The following is a 20,175-nucleotide window of genomic DNA, read 5'->3' on the forward strand; positions in this document are numbered from 1 at the left end:
TCTGCTCTCCTTCGCTCCAGCCATCCCTCCTTCCCTTCGTGCCACAAGCACAGCAGTCCAACACAAATACACACACACACGCACACACACACACACTGGAGAAGGGCTGTCAACATTCTCTGTTAGCGCTCGGCTACAGGATACAACAGTGTTTGACTAAAATATAAAAGCAAACATGCCCTTGAAGACGACGGAAGCCCAATTCACCAGCTGCTATTGAAACAGAGGCTGGAGCAAACAGAGGCTTCATGTTTGGTAGCTGCAGGTATGCAAAAATACACACGACAAAACACACACTGAAGAGCTGCAAATGCAAAATATCAATTTTTTAACTTTGTTTTCAGCTCAGTGGACATGCATTTACAGGGTCCCCACAGCTTAAGACAAGTTAGATTTAAGTGACATTTTTAATGCTACTCAGAATTTTTTTTACCTGTTTTAAAGCATTTTATTGAGAGGGGCTGCACAAATACACACAAAGATAGAAAAAATACAAAACCACAGCATGAATATGATCATGCATTTACATAACTAGTACAGACGCCACTCTTCTCCAGGATTTTTTAAATTATAAAAAAATAAAATAGAAAGAAGAGAAGAGAATAAATGGGAAACAAGCAAACAAATTAAATAAATTAACTGAATTTAATTATTTTTAATTTAATTTTACAATAATCAAATTTGAAGGAGGAAAAAAAATGTACAGACATAAATTACTCTACTTATTTTTTAACTTTTTGGTCAAATTAAAAGGTCAGTCCCTTTACTTTAAATGGTGCTCATAAAAAACAAAATAATAATATATCCTGATCTGCCTGACATTAATGCAAGAGGCATTCTGTGTGTTCTTTTAAATTAGATATTATCTTTGTTTTGTTTATATATCTGAAAAAAAAAGATTCATAATATGCTTTAAGACATTTTAATGCCAATTAAGGCATAATTTTTGAATGAATAAATTAAATGTCTTGCATTGCATTTAGTGAAATGCATGAAGATCCCCAAAGTTTTATAGAAATTGCAAACTTTGCTACCCAAAAGGTGGCCGGGCACAAACAGAGACAGTGGGAACACACACCAAACACACAGTACAGTGCAGGACAGGTTACAGAGGCAGCTGCGTCGTCTCAGTGAGAGTTGAGTGTTTACTAAATGACTGCAGGCGCAGAGAAGAGGGAGGATGAGGAGCTAACTGTGTGTCGAGTGTGTGTCTTTACATGTGTGGGCAGGAGATGTTCTGGCTGCCAGTTAATGCTGTTATTGTTTTTAACTCACTGTGACTGTTGACCCGCTAATGGAGAGACGATATTCATAAAGAAAACAAACTGCGTAGTTTGGGTCATGGACATATTTGGACTTTGAGGAGATGTGATGTAGAGTCATGGATAAACTGGGAACAAGAGAAATTACATTCACTGGAAGTCATGTGCTTAATCACAATTTGACCTAATTGGAAGATTTTTTTTTGGAAGACTTCCAAGAACTATGCAGCATTTAGAAAAATACGCTTATTGTCTTTATGGGCAAGAAATTGATGAAAAGGGTAAAATTACGCTGATTTTTGTGTAGAGCTAGACCGATCAATTAGTCAGCTATTACACTGATTGCCAACTAATCTGATAATTGATAATCAGTTTAACTCTTTTCTTTTAAAAGATAAAAAGTCCAAATTCTCAGATTCCAGCTTCTTAAAAGCGAACATTTTCTCGTCTTTAACTCCTCTATGACCGTTAACTAAACATCTTTGGGTTGTGGACAAAACAAGACATTTGAGGACGTCATCTTGGGAAACACTGATAAACATTTTTTGACCATTTTGATCATTTTAAGACTTAAACTGTAAGACATTTGTGTGACTTCTATTTATTTATTTATTTTTAAATTAGCACATGATTCTTGAGTTATGGCCAAAAACATGTTATATGAGGTCAATGAACACCGAACTCTAATCAGTTCATTCTTTATTCCAAGCGGGTGTTTGTGTCAAATGTACTATTGTGGTCATGAGAATGAGACACATGCAAGGTCACAGTTACCTTGACCTTTGATCACCAAAATCTATCAGTTCATTGTTGAGACCAAGTGGACGTTTGTGCCAAATTTGAAGAAAATCCCTCAAGGTGTTCTTGAGATATTGCATTCACAAAAATGAGACAGACAAAGTCAAAGTGACCTGGACCTTTGACCTATGACCACCAAAGTCTAATTAGCTCATCCTTGAGTCCAAGTGAAAGTTTGTGCCAAATTTAAAGAAATTCCCTCATGGCGTTATTGAGATATTGCATTCATGAAAATGGTATGTATGTTTTGGACAAATAACCCAAAAGCATAAAGCCTTCAGCACAAGGGCATAAAAAAAGGTATTATTTTATTTTGTTAAATAAATATTGACGTCCAAACAGAGTACTCGAGTACTCATGTCTATCCCTATTATATGAAGCAACATCAGGACGCAGAATCTTGCGTCAGGTCACATGGGAAAACATTTTTAGTGGGGAAGAATTTGATCATACACCGTTGCGGGAGATATGATGTCACTGGACAACCAGCTGAGGAGAATAAATCTGGACGGTTGTAACTTTGTCGGTCGTTTACAGTCACACGGGCCAGCGGTGAATTTATGGCGGTGAATAAAACAAGCCACATAAATGTCACAGCATATTTAAAACATACAGCTGCAAAGACAGCGGCAGCAGAGCGTAGAGCCGGCGGTGCGTCATGGCCGCCTTGAACTGACGCCTCACAATGTTAATAAAAGTTCCCCAAACGGTGAGCGGCGGTGCAGCGGGCGCTTAACCACAACTTTCAGCAGGGAGCCAAAGTGCGCCTACAGTACATGCATACTTTGGAAAAACCCCGACGGTGCTTCGGTGTGAGTAATGCGGCTCTTTCTGTGTGTGACCGTGTCTCATCGGAGAGGAAAGAGAAGCTGTGGGAGACGCTCGCTCAGTCTGATGTGACACGAGGGACAAATGAGACAAAGAGAGAAGTGGAGGAATGTGATTTATTGAGCGTGACTTATCTAATCACACAATGTTGATAGAGAATCTGATGAATGGACTGACCTATAATCTGGGATTTTCTCCGCCAGGCCAAAGTCTCCCACCACCGCCGAGCACACGCGGCCGTCCCAGCGCACCAGGCAGTTCTGCAGAGGGGTCAGAGGTCACACACATCACTATTAATGCTGTTAAGTGTGTTTCAGTGTGTTATACCACTTGGAATGAAGTTTTTAAAAAAACAAAAGAAAAACAACAACTTCAGGACAAATTTGTCCAAATTTTAACTACAACATAAAACATGGCTGTTTCTTTTCGGTCAAGTTTAAAGTTCTACTTCAAATGTTGAAAATTGTTTAAACCTTTCTTGAGTTGAACACGTGAACACGTTTGAAAAACATATTATGTTGTCAAAAAGTATTCATTTGGTTTGCCTTAAAAAAAGCTTGTTCATTTTTCATTTGATTGGATGTGGTAAATGTACATGGGTGTACTCTATCCTGATATTGTGAACTTTTTTAAAATTATTTTTATTCTTTAAAATCGATATTTCCAATTATTTTTAGATTTTACGCTACAATGTCAGACAAAAAAAAGACTGATAATAAACTTTTTTCAGTGTCTTAGAATTTTTATGTATTTCATAAGATTGATTTGTGACATTTTTTTACCAATTAAGACCTTATTCATAGATCAATTAATTTAATGCCTTTTAAGGATCCGTGGAAACTCTATTTCAGTGTGCGTGTCTTTTCGTCTGCTATAAAGGAGTTTTAGGTCTGAGGCAACAGTAGCTGAGAGCTGCTGATGCTGGCTTTAAAAGAACAGAAATGGTTGGTCTCTGTGCCATTTTCCACTACGAAGTGATTATTTCACCATGTCGACTTTTACCACAGTATCTCCACAGCTGATTTGCTAACAGCCAACTGTTTCCAGCGTGTCAACATTTCCTTTGTAGACACTGTAAATTGAGATTTTAAATGCATCCAACTTTTTCAGTCCTGATACCAGTGTTTATTCATTAAGCTGTATGACTCACGGTGAGGACGTGACTCGGATCATTCTTTTATGACTTAGGCAACATCAGGCTCGACTTAAAGCTACAGTTGATGACTTTTATGAAATAACTTTGTGCCGGGGTGGCCTCTAACCGGGGTTCCTACAGATTATGGCAAATTAAATTTAAGACTTTTAAAGACTTTTTTAATGCCTCTCAGGATGAAATTTAGGACCAAAAATTATGAAAAAATAGAACCCAACATCATTAACCTGCCACATGTCCCACTGATCTATCTGTTGACGTACTTGCAGATGTGTGACGCACCTGCAAAGCCTTTAAGTCTGCACCTGAGCTTTTGACTGTTTCCAAAACCTACATTAAAACGCTAAAGATCATCAAATGGTTTCCAGTTACACGACGCTCGTTTCTGTTTGAACAACATCTGTGCGTTCGTGTTCTTGTGGATCATCTATGTTAATTAGGTGCAGTATCTTGTGCGTGTCATACACATTTAACGCCTCCTCAGGAGCAGACAGTCCCTGGTGTTTAGTGATGTGTGTGTGCGCGATGTACAAGGGCACTGATGCGTGTGTGTTTGTGTGCGTCGTCACCTTGGAGGTGAGGTCTCTGTGGAAGATGCCCTTGCTGTGCAGGTACTTGAGTCCACGGGCGATGTCCAGGGCCAGGGTGATCCGCACGCTCCACGACAGGTACACGTCGCTGCCCAACAGCTGCTCCAAGTTCCCGCCGTTGATGTACTGCATCGTCAGGATATGCAAAAATACGTTTATTACAAAGGCACAAATCAACATACACGAGTCCATTTAGAAACTGCTCGGATGTTAATATGAAAGCTGCTTCTCTCACTGTCTGAAAAGCACTGATGCTGTAAGATGCTCTTTTTAATTGTCCCATTAAATGTATTTTATTGCTTCTTTTTAAGATTACATGATCAAAATAACTCATGTCCTTTATATGTGTATATATGTATACATGATTAAAAAATACAGAAAAAAATACAAAGTAATTCTACAAGAAGAAAAAAACACATACAAACAAACAACACACACAAAAAAAATAAACTGGGTTTCGAGAATCGTGGAATTTCCCTGGTGTTGGTATCAGCTACTAAACTGTATTGAGAATTTACTGCTTTTCTGTGATTTACATAAATGTAAATTGAATATCTCAGTGTTAAATGTCAGGACAAATTATGCAACAAGGTCAATCTGTCTCTTAAGAGTTGTCTGAACCATTTTGCTTTTGGGATAGTGACAGAGACAGAAACAGGAAACAGGTTTGACATGACACAAAGGTCACGGAGGACGTTGTGGTTCTATGCTATATACTGTATGTTGACCACAGAGACCAGAATTTCCCCTTTTCTGACATTTTACAGCCCTACTGACGAGTCAATACCTGAACCGTAAAGTGATTTCACCGTCCATTAACTAAATTTCTTAACAGGCCCGTTTATTACCAGTTCATTATTTTAAAAACTCACTCATTTTTAACCCCTGCATGTCTGAAACCTGCTGACCTTTTCGATCAATACGACATGATGACCTGTCACATATATACTGCCATTACAGGCAGCTGAGCACCAAATCCCCCTTTCACTGCTGAGCAGCTAAGTTACCATGGCAACGTCAGGTTGACCCATCGCACGTAAGAAACGGGGTGAAATGTCACGAACTGCCCGACCTCAGTCTGTGTAACAGAGTCAAACTGTCAGACAGCGGTGGGTGTTTTTACTGTGTTTCAGACAGAGTTCACACAGAGAGGTGTGTGTTTGTTAGATAAAAAACACGACAGCTGCTGCTTTTATGATCAGCCGCTTTAGAAATCAAAAGATAAAATCGGATTTCAAGAGGAATGAGTATAAAAACATGGAAAAATAAATCAAAACATCTCAGTTTCTCAAGTTGTTTTTGGTTTACAGCAATAAAACAGAAGCAACAATCCACCACAGAGACAGAGCTTAACAGTGACTGGTTGAGATATAGTTAGAATTAACATTTTTATATATTAATTCTAATATTCTAATATTTTATACTATGAATATTCTTTATGGAAAATTGCACTTTGAATAATTTTGAATCCAAAGAGCAGCAACTTAAATTATATCTTACATCATTAATGTTTTGTCAAGAACGTATGAGGGGAAACTTTTAATAAGCATCATTGATTTTTCGGGCTGACATGACAAGTGTGCTGTCAAGCTCACCATTAATGCAACCAATTCAGCATCTAAACAAATGTTTCCCCTTCAGTTCCTGAATTATGGTGTTGAGTAACGGCCAGAAACGTGTTTTTACACATTATGATGTCGAATTGAAATTGACCTTTGACCTTTTGGATATAAATGTCATCACTTCATCATCTCAGACATTTATGTGAATTTTTTTTACATACTTGGCGTACGAATTCTTCAGTAATGCCAAAAATACAATTTGTGAGGTCACAGTGACCTTGACCTTTAACCGCCTTGAGTCTAAATGGATGTTTGTGCCAAATTTGAGGGAATTCTCACAAGGTCTTCTTCAGATATTGTATTAATGAGAATAAGACTGACCTTTGACCAACAAAAAAAGAACCAGTTTATCACTGAGTCAAAGTGGAAGTTGGTCTTAAAATATTGCATTCATGCGAAGGGAGCCAAAAAATATAATCCCACGAGCCACAGCTGTTGGATTTAGGGTGTAGAAAATAAAAAATGATTTCTTTCAATTACAATGTTCACTGTAACAATTATGTAGAACTGTATGTCTAGCACGCAGCTGGCTGTTAAACTTGCAAATTGAATGTATATATTTGCCTTGAATGCAAGTATTTTTCAGAAATATATATCATATATGTTTTCTTATTGCTTCTTTTATTTCCTTATACTTTCTATGTCTTTTAATACATCAACTATGTATTGTATTTCACATGACTGTACTTGTATAACCGAAGATCTTGAATCTTAAATCTAAAATGCCGCCACAAAATTAGTGCTTGTACTGCTGTCAGGGAGTTAAGTGATTTTGTTTTTTCACTAGCAGCAGGTTCATTAGCGTCTTACCTCTGTGAGGGCGTGGAGCTGTCCCTCGTGGACACACACTCCTATAAACCTGGAGACAGAGCAGACAAACACTCAACAACAGTTTATAGACACATGAATATGTTTCATGACAAGTCAAGGTACTTTGGAAGAAAGTTACACAACCAATGGGATAACAACATCATCAAAAACAAGGAGAGCATGTTGGAAGTCATGTTTCAGTTACCTGAGTATGTTGGGGTGTGATAGTCGGTTCATGAGCTGGACCTCCCTGAGCATGTTGGCTCTGTTACTGGCCAGGATGTTCATCTTCAGAGCCATCACCTGACCCGACACACGATGCTGCACCTGGAAAAAAAAAAACACAAAAAAATGCTTCTATTTTGATCCAATATTGACACCAAAACTATTTCAAAACTGTAGCTTCAACATCATCTGTGTAGAAATCTGTGAGCCAAGAGAAATTATGCAATATAGCAACAGAAAATACACTTCTTCTATTTAATAAAACAAACAAAACGCTGGAGGAATAAATGCTTGTTCCACGTTTCAAAAGAAACATGACAGCTGGGAAGTATTATTTAAAACACCTCAACACACATGAGAACATATAACATTTATATAGAACTGAACAGCCCTTCAGCAAGGCATTTACGATGATAATTTATTATGACAACATGAATCACTTAACACTATCTAAAGTCTTAAATGAAACTGCAACAGTCTGCTGAGTGCAGCTTTACATTAGCAGGCCATCTGAGTTTCTTCATTTGTTTTGGCTGCTTCTCTGCCCCAGCCTGCTGCTATGGCAATGTGTCCGTCTGGTATGGTAACTATGGTGATGCGACATGCCCCCCCTTCAAGCTACATATTTGCTTGGCAAGTAGTTTGAATGCACACAAGCAGCAGACGAGCTCTAAAATCTCTGGCAGAGTGTTGAGAGGAGAAGTCAGAGGTGTTTGTGAGTCTGTCTATTGTGTGTGTTAGTTTGTATGTGTTAATATTGTGTGTTTGTGTGTGACTGGAGTGAGAAATCCCAGTGCTGTATGTTAGATACTGTCAAACTGAGGGAAAGTGAGGAAACTGGCATTATGCAACAACAATGAGCTGCTTTTTAATTTTCTTAAATATTCAGGGTTTCCCACACATCCCCACCACACCTAGAACATTGGCTGTCACAAATAGATATTCTATTTTTGGAGATGGACCGTATTCATTGCACCACACTCTCGGAGCACAGAGCATACTCTGAGCACAGATGGAGCAGCAGAATGTCAGACGCAATTAAAGTTGCACTTAACTGTTCATTCTGCAAGGTCCAAAATTTTGCATTCACTCACAGCTGCTGCTTATCCATTGATCTAAACTGAGAAGCTTCACAATTCACACAAACTGCTGCTGAGGAAAAAAACAACAACAACAGAAAATTATGGAGTTTGGCCTGCGCTGTGCTCATACACCTGCAAAAACCTAAATTTAGAGAGGGGACACAGAATGATACAAAAGAACAAAAGAATTTTAAATATTTGTAGACATTTTCTAAATGCTCTACAGTGTATTGTTGCATTTTGCATGTTAAAAGGGACACATTTCTAGTGTGTGACTTTAAAAATTACAGGATTATATAACTTAAGAGGCCAGTTTTGCAGCTTTGTTTGTGCTTATTACTGATTAAAACAAGCTTTTAACAGTGTCAAACTAGATAACAAATGTGTCGTAACCAGTGAATATTAAACTAGTCTACATGCTAACAGCTTTGTGAGGCTGTATATAGACACAGCGGTTATTTGAGCTAAATGCTAACATACTAGTAACAGCTAATAATAAAGTTGAAGCGGCAGAAGAGGGTTTCAGGTTGTGACTTCATCAGTGATGAGAGTGTAATGAAAGAATGAAAGGGTGAGTGGGGAGGGAGAGAGTGTGAGGGGTCAGAGTCTGGAGTCAGAAGTGTTGAGCTGAAGTCAGTGTGACAGTGACCTGGATCTCAGCTGGACTCTGGATCCAAGTGGTGATGGAAAAAAACCCACAAAGCCTATTAGAGACCAGACTAGAGTGCACTGAGTAACGCTTTTAATATACACACACACACACACACACACACACACACACACACACACACACACACACACACACACACACACACTCTTCATCTTAACAGCCAGTCAATGAGACTCAATCTTTGCTGCGGCACTAAATCCTTTCTCCACTGAGCCACTTGAGGACATCAGCCTGTGGCAAAGTGCTGCACACATGCATGGATGCACACATGTAAATCACACACGCATAATTATGTACAGTAGTTCCTCTTGCAGACGAGGAAGTCGAAGCAGAAATTTAAACACACAGCAGGACTGTGGAGAGACTGCAGAACTTATCTGTATATATTTACAGCACTTAGAGCACTGATACTCAACTTACGGCCTGCGGGCCAAATCTGGCCCCTGATAGGGTGCCAAGGGGCCTCCCCCCAACCATTTTCTACTTTACAATAAAAATGAAGTGATTCACACTGGGAATTGTTTTTATACTTTAAGTATACATAAAGGTGCCAGAGTGCATAAAACAGCAACAGAATAGAGTTTGTTTATCAAAAGTGTCGGTGGAGGATCCCCCCACCCCCCAAAAGAAGTCTTTGCTCTGTCCTGAAATCCTCAAAATGTCCTAAAACCTAAAAAATCCTAAAGTCCTCGAAACGTCCTAAAACCTGAAAAGTCCTAAAATTCTAGAAATGTCTAAAAATCCTAGAAAATGTCCCAAAAAAATAAGAAATGTCCTTAAATCCTAGACACATCCCAAAATCCAAGAAATGTCGTCAAATTCTAGAAACATCCTAAAACCCTAGAAATGTTCAAGAAATGTCCCAGAACCCCGGGAACATCCTTAAGTTTGAGATGTCCTAAAAGCTGAGAAATGTCCTTAAATCTGAAAAATGCGCTGAAATCCGAGAACACCCTAAAATTCGAGAAATATCCTAAAATCCTTGAAACATCCTTAAATCCTATGAAATGTACTAACATCCTACAAACATGAATGGGGCTACTGAGACTGGCCCCTGGCCTCCTGTCATTTTGCATAAGTGGCCCCCAAGCAAAGCCAGTTGTATGTCTCTGATTAAATGTAGGAGGCAGACTGGTAGATGGAGCTCTGCAGCTGAATTCTTTACATGCACGCGCACACACGCGCACACACGTGCGCGCACACACACACACACACACACACACACACACACACACACACACACACACACACACACACACACACACACACACACACACCTCCTGCTTCCATTAGCACAGATTTATCTGGCAAACACTTGTGTAGGGCCTCTGCATGGTTGTGGATTTACATCACACTTGTCCCCTTTTTCCCCTGCACACATCTGCCTTCTCACTTAGCTGAAGAAAGTCTTACATGCTCGTCTGGCACGCTCCAAAAGCCACACACACACACACACACACGCGCACACACACAGACACACACACTGACTCATATAGGCAGGTTACAGTGCAAACGTGAGCCAACTGCTGATGCAGCAGGGGTTGGAATTGCAACGCTGCTTCACCCGACTGTTTTGTCCCCTTTAGCCTCCACATAAACAACCCCTCATCATAGTTATTAAAAGCTGAGAGTCTCCAACTTGAGCAACATTTTATCAGGTGTGTGTGTTTGGCGTCTGAGAAGCGCAACCCTGCAAACACACCACAGGGTATGTGTGGTGTTTCTTTCGAAATTCTTTATGCCAACCACTTTACTGGTCATCTCCATGGACTCACCACAGGAATGCTTATGTCCACGCCCACATCAAGATTACCCCATGATATGGCGCAATTACACACACTCAGAGCAAACACTCACCCACGACACACTCGCATGCACGGGCCCAGACACACCCTAAAGCTCTCCTTCAAAACACACTCTGCCTAGTAAAGTGCTGCTGTCAGCAAAGGAAAGGTCGCAGGCATCCTTTGCTCTCGCTCCGCGCAGCCAACATGTGCAGCGATGTCTGTCATTAGCCAGCAGCCCGGCAGGCAGACTGATGCACAGCGAGACACAGAGGAGGAAGAGGAGGAGGACGTGTCAGAGACTGCAGATGGAGGATGCACACAAGGGCAAGAGAGATGTATTAAACCTTTAAAAGATCTGCGATTTTAAGAGAGTTCAAGCTTCTTCGATAACAAATATGAAGACAGTGTTAGCAAAGAGATCGCAGGAAAATGTGTTTCAGTGTCATCAGCCCAGAAAAAAGTGAAAAAAACAAGAAAATTAACAAAAAAATGTTAAAGAAAGAAAAAGTAAATTTTTTTTTAAAAAAAACAGCAAGGAAATGACCTGAAAAAGCACCTAAAATATGTAATTATGATCATTACTACATCATATTCTGTCCTCAGTGGTAGCTATACTCCTGTGTTTGCTCCATGGATGTGATTTTTGTGTCTGCAACACTTTTCAGGTGTCCAATATGTAGTAACAGGAGAAAATCCAGTCTGCAGAACAAATCATGTTACTGCAGTGTGCTTTGAGTGTGGTCAAGCGTAACCACATGACTGACCACACACACACACACACACACACACACACACACACACACACACACACACACACACACACACACACACACACACACACACACACACACACACACAGAGCTGTATGACTTTGCCTCTGGACAGTGGGTCAACTCTAAAGGCATCTTTTCCCTCGTGGATTTTAAGGTCACGTCACAGTTTCCCAATGTCACTACAACTGAGGATATTTGGATAAATGATAAGAGACTGTTGATAGAAATACATCAAGACTGCTTAATATTTCACTTGGTTTTAGCCAGGCATATAAAAACAAAATTTATGCTTCCAAATATGAATCATCATCATTAAATGTGCAACTTCTGCAGCATTTTAAACTTGACTAAAGCAAAAAAAAAAAAAGCCCTAGAATCAGCATTTCAAGACAAAAACAGGACAGCTTTAACTGATTTGACAAGCAGGCTTTGAGCTGTAAGTGTGAAGGGACTGTGAGTGAAAAGTCCCCGAGGGGGTGAACTCTGCTCGCTCTGTAGGTGCGTCGGAGAATCGAGAAAATTAACTTCTCCTACAAAACAGCACAAGGCTTAAGCCGCCTCCAGAGGCTCTCGGTTATAGCGTGAAGCAGCAAAAAAAAGAGTGTGAAAGCAAGCTGAAATTAGGCACCCAGCCATGCCAGGTCCATCAGTGAGCGAGCAGGGAGGTCTCCCCCTCTGTGCGGCCGAACACAACCTGATCCAGCAGGAGGGGGGACAGTCCAGGTAGCAGAGAGGCTGACAAACAACAGCTCACTCAGTCTGTTGCATAACAGCAACACTGGGCTGACCACGCGTTTGAATACCAGGGCATTCACCAACAAGGGAGGGTACAGTGACAAAGTGTATCAAACTGCATTATGGGAAATGAAGGATCCAGCGCTATTACAGCTTGACTCTTAAGGCCTTTGCACATTAAGTCCGAATATATGTTCAAAATTGCAAATTTAAAATAAAGAGGGTCTCATGTTTACTAGGGGTCGACCGATATCGTTTTTTTAGGGCTGATACAGATACAGATTATTAGTTGTTAACGAGACTGATGATTGAAACCAAAATGCATTAACAATAAAAATTGATATATTTCTGTCAATATTTGTAATATATTTGGAATATAACAAACTCCAAATTAAAACTGTGTTTAAATGCCTTTAGCAAATGTTTAATCAAAACTGAAAAGTTCAACATCATATACAGCAAGTTTCCAGCAACTTTTTGTTTTTTTCATAGTCAAGTGAAAATTTAAATTAAAAATGAATAAATAAAAATAGCTTCCTATGGTTTTACAAAGCACTGACACTTTCTTTGCACTCTTAATGAATCAATTTTATCTGTAATTATCAAAATAAAATACAAATAATCAGCAAATTGGCAAAAATCGACCCCATTAATTGACCAGGCGGATAGTCTATCAGCCCCTAAACATTTACACACTGATTCAGAAAATTTGATTATTAAAGTTTTCAAAGGTTTGATTTTCTGCAATTTTTGCATCCACCAAAAGCCTTTGGAGGACAGAGCAGTGAAGAAAATGTTGCGTAACCTGCAGGACACATACATCTGCAAAACAAGAGAGAGGAACAGAGCTCACAGTGTAATTTCGCAACTCAGATAGCCTATTTTCAAGAGGTCAAACTAGGACACATAATAGTGATATTTAAGTGGATGATGGTGATGAAGAGGTGGATGAAATAGAGAATTAAGACTGCACACAGACAAAGTGGGAGGACAGCTCAGCCTCTTCAGGTACACATAAATGTAAGCCAGGGAGGTAACTCCACAGGAGAGAAGCAAAGGAGCAAATATCTTCCCACTTTGTCTTATATTGTGAATTTTTGCAACAAACAGAACAAGTGTGAAACTCGGTGTGCAAGGTCTCTGTAGATAATAATTTGTAACAAATAACAGATTCAAAAGACGCACACAAAGTACATGGATTTGATGTGCAAAGACCGTTTCCAGGGAGGGGACAAAAAGTACAGATAGCTCTGCAGGTTTGATTCTGACCATCCTTTTAGGCTCTTGCAGGCTCTCCAAGTGCAACACCAAAAGTCGCTGGAGCACTTCTTTAATTTGTTCAGGCTTTGGGCTATGAGTGTGTGAACATTTCTCAGAATCTTAAATCTTTGGATTACCCAGAGAAACAGGGACACAGTTTCTGGGAAGAGATCATCCTGATGAATATTTCAAATGTCATTTCACACAGATTTAAATAACCTCAGCTGAATCAGGGAGGAGGCACAGACTTTACAGACTGATATCTAAAAAGATGGACAAAGGAATACAAATCTGTGTGGCTCAGCACAACTAGAGAGGACATATCTTTGTGTAATTCAGTGAACTAACTCTTTAAAGGGGGGGCTATTGTGCTCATTTTCAGGTTCATACTTTGTATTTTTGGTTTTTACTAGAGCCTGTCTACTAGCATTAGTGTTCAAGAAACACCTTCTTTTACAAGCAGACATTTTCCAGCAGGAATCTGATCTGAAATTGTGGAGGACTTAACAATATCAGCAACCACGATTACAATGTTAGCATGCAGCTACTTGTAGCAGTGTACTTAGAGCAGGGGAATGACTATAATGGAGTACAGCGGCACCTTCTACCAAGAAAAATCACAAATAAAAACCTCAAAGTATCTGAGTATAGCTTGCTGTAACCGTCACTAATATCACTAATCCCTGATAAAAGCTTCTAAACCAAAATCTTCACAACTAAACATGTTACAGCAGGAAATTTATTTTATCAGCAACCAAAATGTCTCCTTGATTTAAGCATGTAGCTACATGTAGCAGTTTACTTGAAGCCAAGGAATGACTATAATGGTGTAACCAATAAAAGCTTTTCAGGAAAACCAGACGTGTTTCAGCAGTAATTTGATCCAAAATTGAGGAAAAATTAACAAAAACAGTGACTGAGATTACATGTTTCCATGACATTAGCATGTAGCTACATGTAGCAGTGTACTAGCAGCTGCAGAATGACTGTAACTGAGTACAACGGCACTTTCTACCGTGATAAATCCCCAATAAAAGTTTAAAAAAGGCTTACAAATTAGGTCGAACATGTTCCAGCAGGTATATGATACAAAATCTAGGAGAAATTAACAACATCACCACAGAGATTACATTTTTCCTTGACGTTAGCATGTAGCTACATGTAGCAGTGTATGTAATGTAAACACTTGCAGTAGCTTGTCTGAGGCAGATGACCACGAAGAAATTGGTCACAAGCTCATCTAAAAAAAATCGAGTATTCAGAAAAATGTGGATAAAAAAAGGTTTTTGCTTACACTTATACATTTACCTCATTATTTGAAACTTAAGCTTTGTTGACCATCTAACATTTTAATATATTTATGACAGAAAACAAATAAAGGATAATAGGTCCCCCTTTAATAACTGAGTTCTGCATCACCACAAAAACAATACACCCTGTCTTTGATACAGACTATGCAAACACTCAGCCATTTGTTTACCATCTTGCAGGGGAGCGGCCTTCCTCAAGGTTTAGCTACCGCACTGCCCACATGTGGACGTGAGGAAACACTCATTGTGTTGATGTAAACACACATACGCTGTCTCTTAAGATACACTTACAAAAACACTGGTAACTATAATAGAAAGGAGAGGGAGGGGGGGTCTGAAAAACAGCTAATTGTGCAACTCTTGCCCAACACTTCTCTATTTTAATCCCTGGTACAGCTGAAATATTTCAAACAATAAACACGGTGGTTCAAGTGAAGACAAGCGTGTCACATGCACAGCACTTTCGTGTTTGTGCGGCTGGGCAGAACGTTAACAAAGCTGAATAACTAAAGAAGCAGGCCCTGACTGCAGCAAGGAAGGAATAATGAGGGAAAAGTGCTTCACGAAGCTGCTGATGTTCAAGTCTGCACTGGCTCTCTCATACCATCAGCACCATTCAAAAGCAACACGGACACACACAGAGCCGTCTAATCCCGAAGACTGAAACTGATCATAAGCGCACAGATGACAGCTGATGATGGATCGTGGTTTGTGTGCAGGCAACTCCTAAGAATCTGTTTTTTTTTCCCCTCCTTTGTTGTCGTTGTATCTTTCCAGAGTTGACATTGTTCCAGCAGCCAGGATTTACTCAGAACTGATCACATCCCAACACATCCTGATGGGAGAGTCCCACTATCAGTATCTCTTTCTCTCAAAGACGTGCTCTTACAAGAAGAGTCAAGGCTGAAATTCACACAAAACTGATTCGATGTGACAAAAGATTCAGATAACTGACTTAACCTAAAGGGAGAGGACCAGAGCAGCAAGTAAACGTTATCATTTTCCAAATATCAGCTGTTTAGTTGAAAATTATTGTAAAGTGTGGCAAATGTGCATTAAAATGTCCCCGAGTCCAACGTGATGTCCCTTGTTGCATAAGTGTTAAGGAGGCAAAGTATGCAAAAATATTGAGGCTTTTATGTTGTGTATTATAGACAAAACTTTTCACACGCGTAAAACCAACACTTCGGTGACCTATTTTGTTGCTGTTGCATTTTTTAATTACACTATATCAATTTTTTAAAGAGGATACAAGGATACAATGCAAATTTTGCAATATGATACGGGATGAAAGCTGGATATCCACAATGCATACAGTAAGTACACACATTCGCACAACAGCCGTGTTTGGCAACCCATTTCCTTCACATTACCGCTCTGTCACAAGCAGCTGCCACACAAACACACACCCACACCCACACACTCACACACACACACACACACACACACACACACACACACACACACACACCATCTTCACTCAAGCTGACAGTATTTGTCCTTTGGAGACTCCAGTCTGTTTTAAATCCCCTCTTTACCTAATTACTCTCCTTACTCAGCTTATTATCATCATTTCTCATGTGTGAGCCTTAAATGCGCAATCACGCGCACGCACACACACACACACACACACATACATACATCTTCATCACTAGGCTCTAGTTGGGCTAAATCACAGTCTGTATGATAATTACTTTACTGACATTTTTATGGAGAAATTCTCACTGTGACTCATATAAATATATTTGAATTTCAGTTTCACCCACTTTTCGCAACAATTAGACAAACATCTGTCATCCGCTCTGAGATTATCATGAAAATGGAGCTACAAGACATTCAGACTTTCTCAACCTGTGCTGTTTGGATTTAAGTTGAGCACACAAATGAGGATGTGACGAGGCCAACAGACAGGTCAAGATTGAAACATTTTCTAAAAAATATTAAAGCTCTCAGTATTTCATTAAAGATTTTTAGCAGCCGTAAATGTCACCAGCTGATGAACTGTACCAGCATCAGCTTCACGCTAATTTTCATCTGGAGTCTTTTAGTACACTAAAAACCAGGCCTCCAGAGACTAGAAGTGTTTTCTGGGTATGCACCAGGTGAGCAGCTTCATAGGAATGAATATAATCTTCTGGGTATTATTAACTCTGAGGGCTTCAATATTACACACACTTATATCGAAATCTAACTTTAAAAAATATTATACATTAATATGATTTTCTACTTTCACTTACTGAATTTTTTTAACCAACATCAGTCCTAATAATAAATATGATATATTTATTAATTTTCAGAATTTTAACCATTTAAATGGCAGGTTTTTGTCATGATGCCACTGTCTTTTTAGATTAAAAAAACCACACACACAAAAAAGTTGTATAATTTAAATATACTACATGCAAAGTATATACATATTTTTATTATTATCACAGCCTGGGATCTGTCTATGATTTGCAGCAACACTGTTCTGACAGTGCAACTAGTGGAAATAACATGTATTTTCACCAAATGTATTTTAGATTTAAGGTAGGAGCTGAGCTGGAAATCCAAAGATTAAACAGAAATACACAATTTTGCCAAAATGTCTGCTGTATGCATGAACACAGACAAAATTATCAAAAAATGAAGCGCATTAAAATGCACCACACAGTCTCTAAGGGTTTAAGTCTATACTTAAAACCTAAACAAACATAGACTACACACAGTAAGCTACATTGAAGAAATAATTTAATATTTTAGGAAACAGTAACACAAGTCACAGGTTCAAACACGTCGCACTGGAGGGTGACACTGTTGTGTTAAACATTAGCCTCTTTAGCTACCGCAATGCCGGCATGCTGTCTAAAAATCATACAGTGGAGCGGCACGATGCCACTGTTGTTTGGTTCTGTTTAAAAACGTAACGGTGGCAAAAAGAAAGGACTTTGTAGCAGCACTATAGCACGATCTCTGTGTAAAAATGGCTAACAGCAATTAGCACCACTAACACAAGCCATCTGATTGCTCCTAAGTGGCTGATAAAGATCCAAACGAACAAGACTGCAAGAAAGTACGCACTTAAGCTACTTTCCACCAAACTGGGAAGCTGCAGAGCTTTTCAAAACAATGTGAGATTTCCATGTCTCATGTAAATTATGTAAAAAGGGGCGAATGAGAACCAAATCTGATAAGAATCTGTTCCCATGTCTCCTTCTTCTTCGCCAGCAGGTTATCTGTGTTAGCAAATATACAGATCTATTACCAGGACTGTCACAGCTGCAAAATGACGCAGTAATCCAATTAGAAATCAATCAAACAAGTTTGCTCACACACAAAAAAAACCCCTGCAGCACTGAGAAACAGAATAAATAAATGATTACTTCCTTTAGTTAACTGAAGCGGTAAGCGATGGTGCAATTTCTTTTTGATTGAGCGGTTTTATTGCTGCCAAGCCTTCAGGTTTTCAAGTTTGAGGCCGAAAAAAAACAAAAAGCCCGAGTCTTGCACAAGGCCTAACACACACCACTCACACGAGGAACGTTCCTTTGAAGGATATTAAAAAGAAAGATGAAAAACAGCACCTGAAGGATTTGTCTCAACACGTGTGCTCCCTTCCTTTCTCCCTCTTTTTTTGTCTCTCCCCTTTTTTTTCAGGTTGTACATTTGCACACTTGAGAGGTGAATGGCTGCCTGTCTGCCTGCCTGCCGGGAGCTTCCATTGATCTGCACCGAAGCTCAACAGCTCTCACACACACACACACACACACACACACACACACACACACACACACACACACACACACACACACAAATATATGCTGGGAGGCCAGGAGCCTTTGTTGCAGAGTGCAGGGCATCAATTTCAAAGCCTGAATGTGTGTAAATGCACCATATATGTTTAATGGCTGATAAATTTAATGAACAAAACAGCCGGGCCTTTTCCTCTGAAATACCCCAGCACACAGGAACAATCATCCATGTCAGCAAAGTTTTTAAATGTGACTGATAGCCACAGTAACAATTTTGCATTTATATGGCGCTATCAAAAGGGCAAGACGATTCAAACCTAAGTGCCAACTTGACAAGCCAGCAGTAAACACAGTGACATTTGCATGCTCATTGGCCATTCAAAGGGCAACGCCGAGGGAGGGAGTGGCTTCAAAAGACCGAGCCGAGCACAAAGCACCAAGAGTGAAGTCATGACACAAAAAGTCTTATTTAATGAGGTGAGGGTCGACTTGGCCGTGCACTTTTGAGTCTGGATTATTCAGAGAGCACATTAAACTCAGAGTATTTGACTCTTTGAAACTGGAGCAAAGGGGCTCCATTTCTTTTAAAAACATGGGAGGAAGGCAATCAGCAACTTGAGAAGAAATGACCCTAATGTGTGACCCACACAAAAAAAATTAACTTAAGAAAATTACCTGAAAATAAGCAAACACACACAAAAAGGAAAGTTAAGTCAAAAAATAAAAATAAAAAAGTTTTGCACATAACAGAAGAAACCATTTCTTCCACAAGACAGAATTTTCCTAATACAGGGTTTGTGAAGACAGGGGCGAGTCAAATTCAAAAACTTTCAAGTCATTTTTCAAGCAATATTTTTTTTAATTATTTTTAACCAAAACCAGCTGATGCAAGAAAATTGCGATAATTCATGAATGGAGCAAACACATGCTGTCAGAGCTGAAAATCAGCTCATTATTAATTAACTGCTGCTGAGTTACAGTTCAAAACTCGTGCTAACAGTTGATGCTGCCCTTGTGTGGGTGTTTTGCAAGCTAGTGAAACATCCTGGAGCAGACTATTTACTGGAGTTTACCAACTGATTAACACTCATACAGCATTAACAAGTACGGCCGTTTTTTTGCTTTCTAGTTTAAAATATTTATCTGATATATTTCATGAAATAATCATTCTTTTTTCCTCTCAGTTATATTCAAGTACTTTTTCAAGAAACACATTTTAAAAGTCTGATTTTTTAAACGAACTTAAATTTTTGAGTGTTTAATTCAAGTACGTCGAGCATCTCAAGCACCTTGTGTGAACCCTGTTAATACATTTTCCTCATCTTGAAGCTTTCTCCCCTGTATTAAATTCCCCAAAATCCTATTGAATAAAACAGATTTTTAGTGGAGAGATATCACCGCAATAGGTTACTGGAGTTTCAACGCCTTTTGATTTATTTCCCTTCCAGTGCACCATAGCAGAAGGTGAAGTTGCCTGCTTCTACGAGATATCACAGGAACGACAGGTAACCACATCATGCATTCAGCTGCAGATGTGAA

At 39.3% G+C, this 20,175-nt stretch overlaps 1 protein-coding gene across 2 annotated transcripts in view; it reads right to left on the bottom strand.

Moving 5' to 3' along the window:
• The window catches only part of tesk1b (testis associated actin remodelling kinase 1b), a 44,255-nt gene that overhangs the window by 8,446 nt on the left and 15,634 nt on the right, over positions 1-20,175 (bottom strand). For both annotated transcript variants that reach the window (XM_042512102.2, XM_042512101.2), the window contains 4 exons: positions 7,269-7,390; positions 7,064-7,112; positions 4,611-4,757; positions 3,066-3,148 (listed from right to left, as the gene is read on the bottom strand). In XM_042512102.2, coding sequence (XP_042368036.2) covers positions 3,066-3,148; positions 4,611-4,757; positions 7,064-7,112; positions 7,269-7,390 — 401 coding nt within the window. The remainder of the gene's footprint in view (positions 1-3,065; positions 3,149-4,610; positions 4,758-7,063; positions 7,113-7,268; positions 7,391-20,175) is intronic.

This window comes from Plectropomus leopardus, chromosome 23, assembly GCF_026936395.1.
Source record: "Plectropomus leopardus strain MGB_pleo_1.0 chromosome 23, ASM2693639v1, whole genome shotgun sequence".
Lineage (NCBI taxonomy): Eukaryota > Metazoa > Chordata > Actinopteri > Perciformes > Serranidae > Plectropomus > Plectropomus leopardus.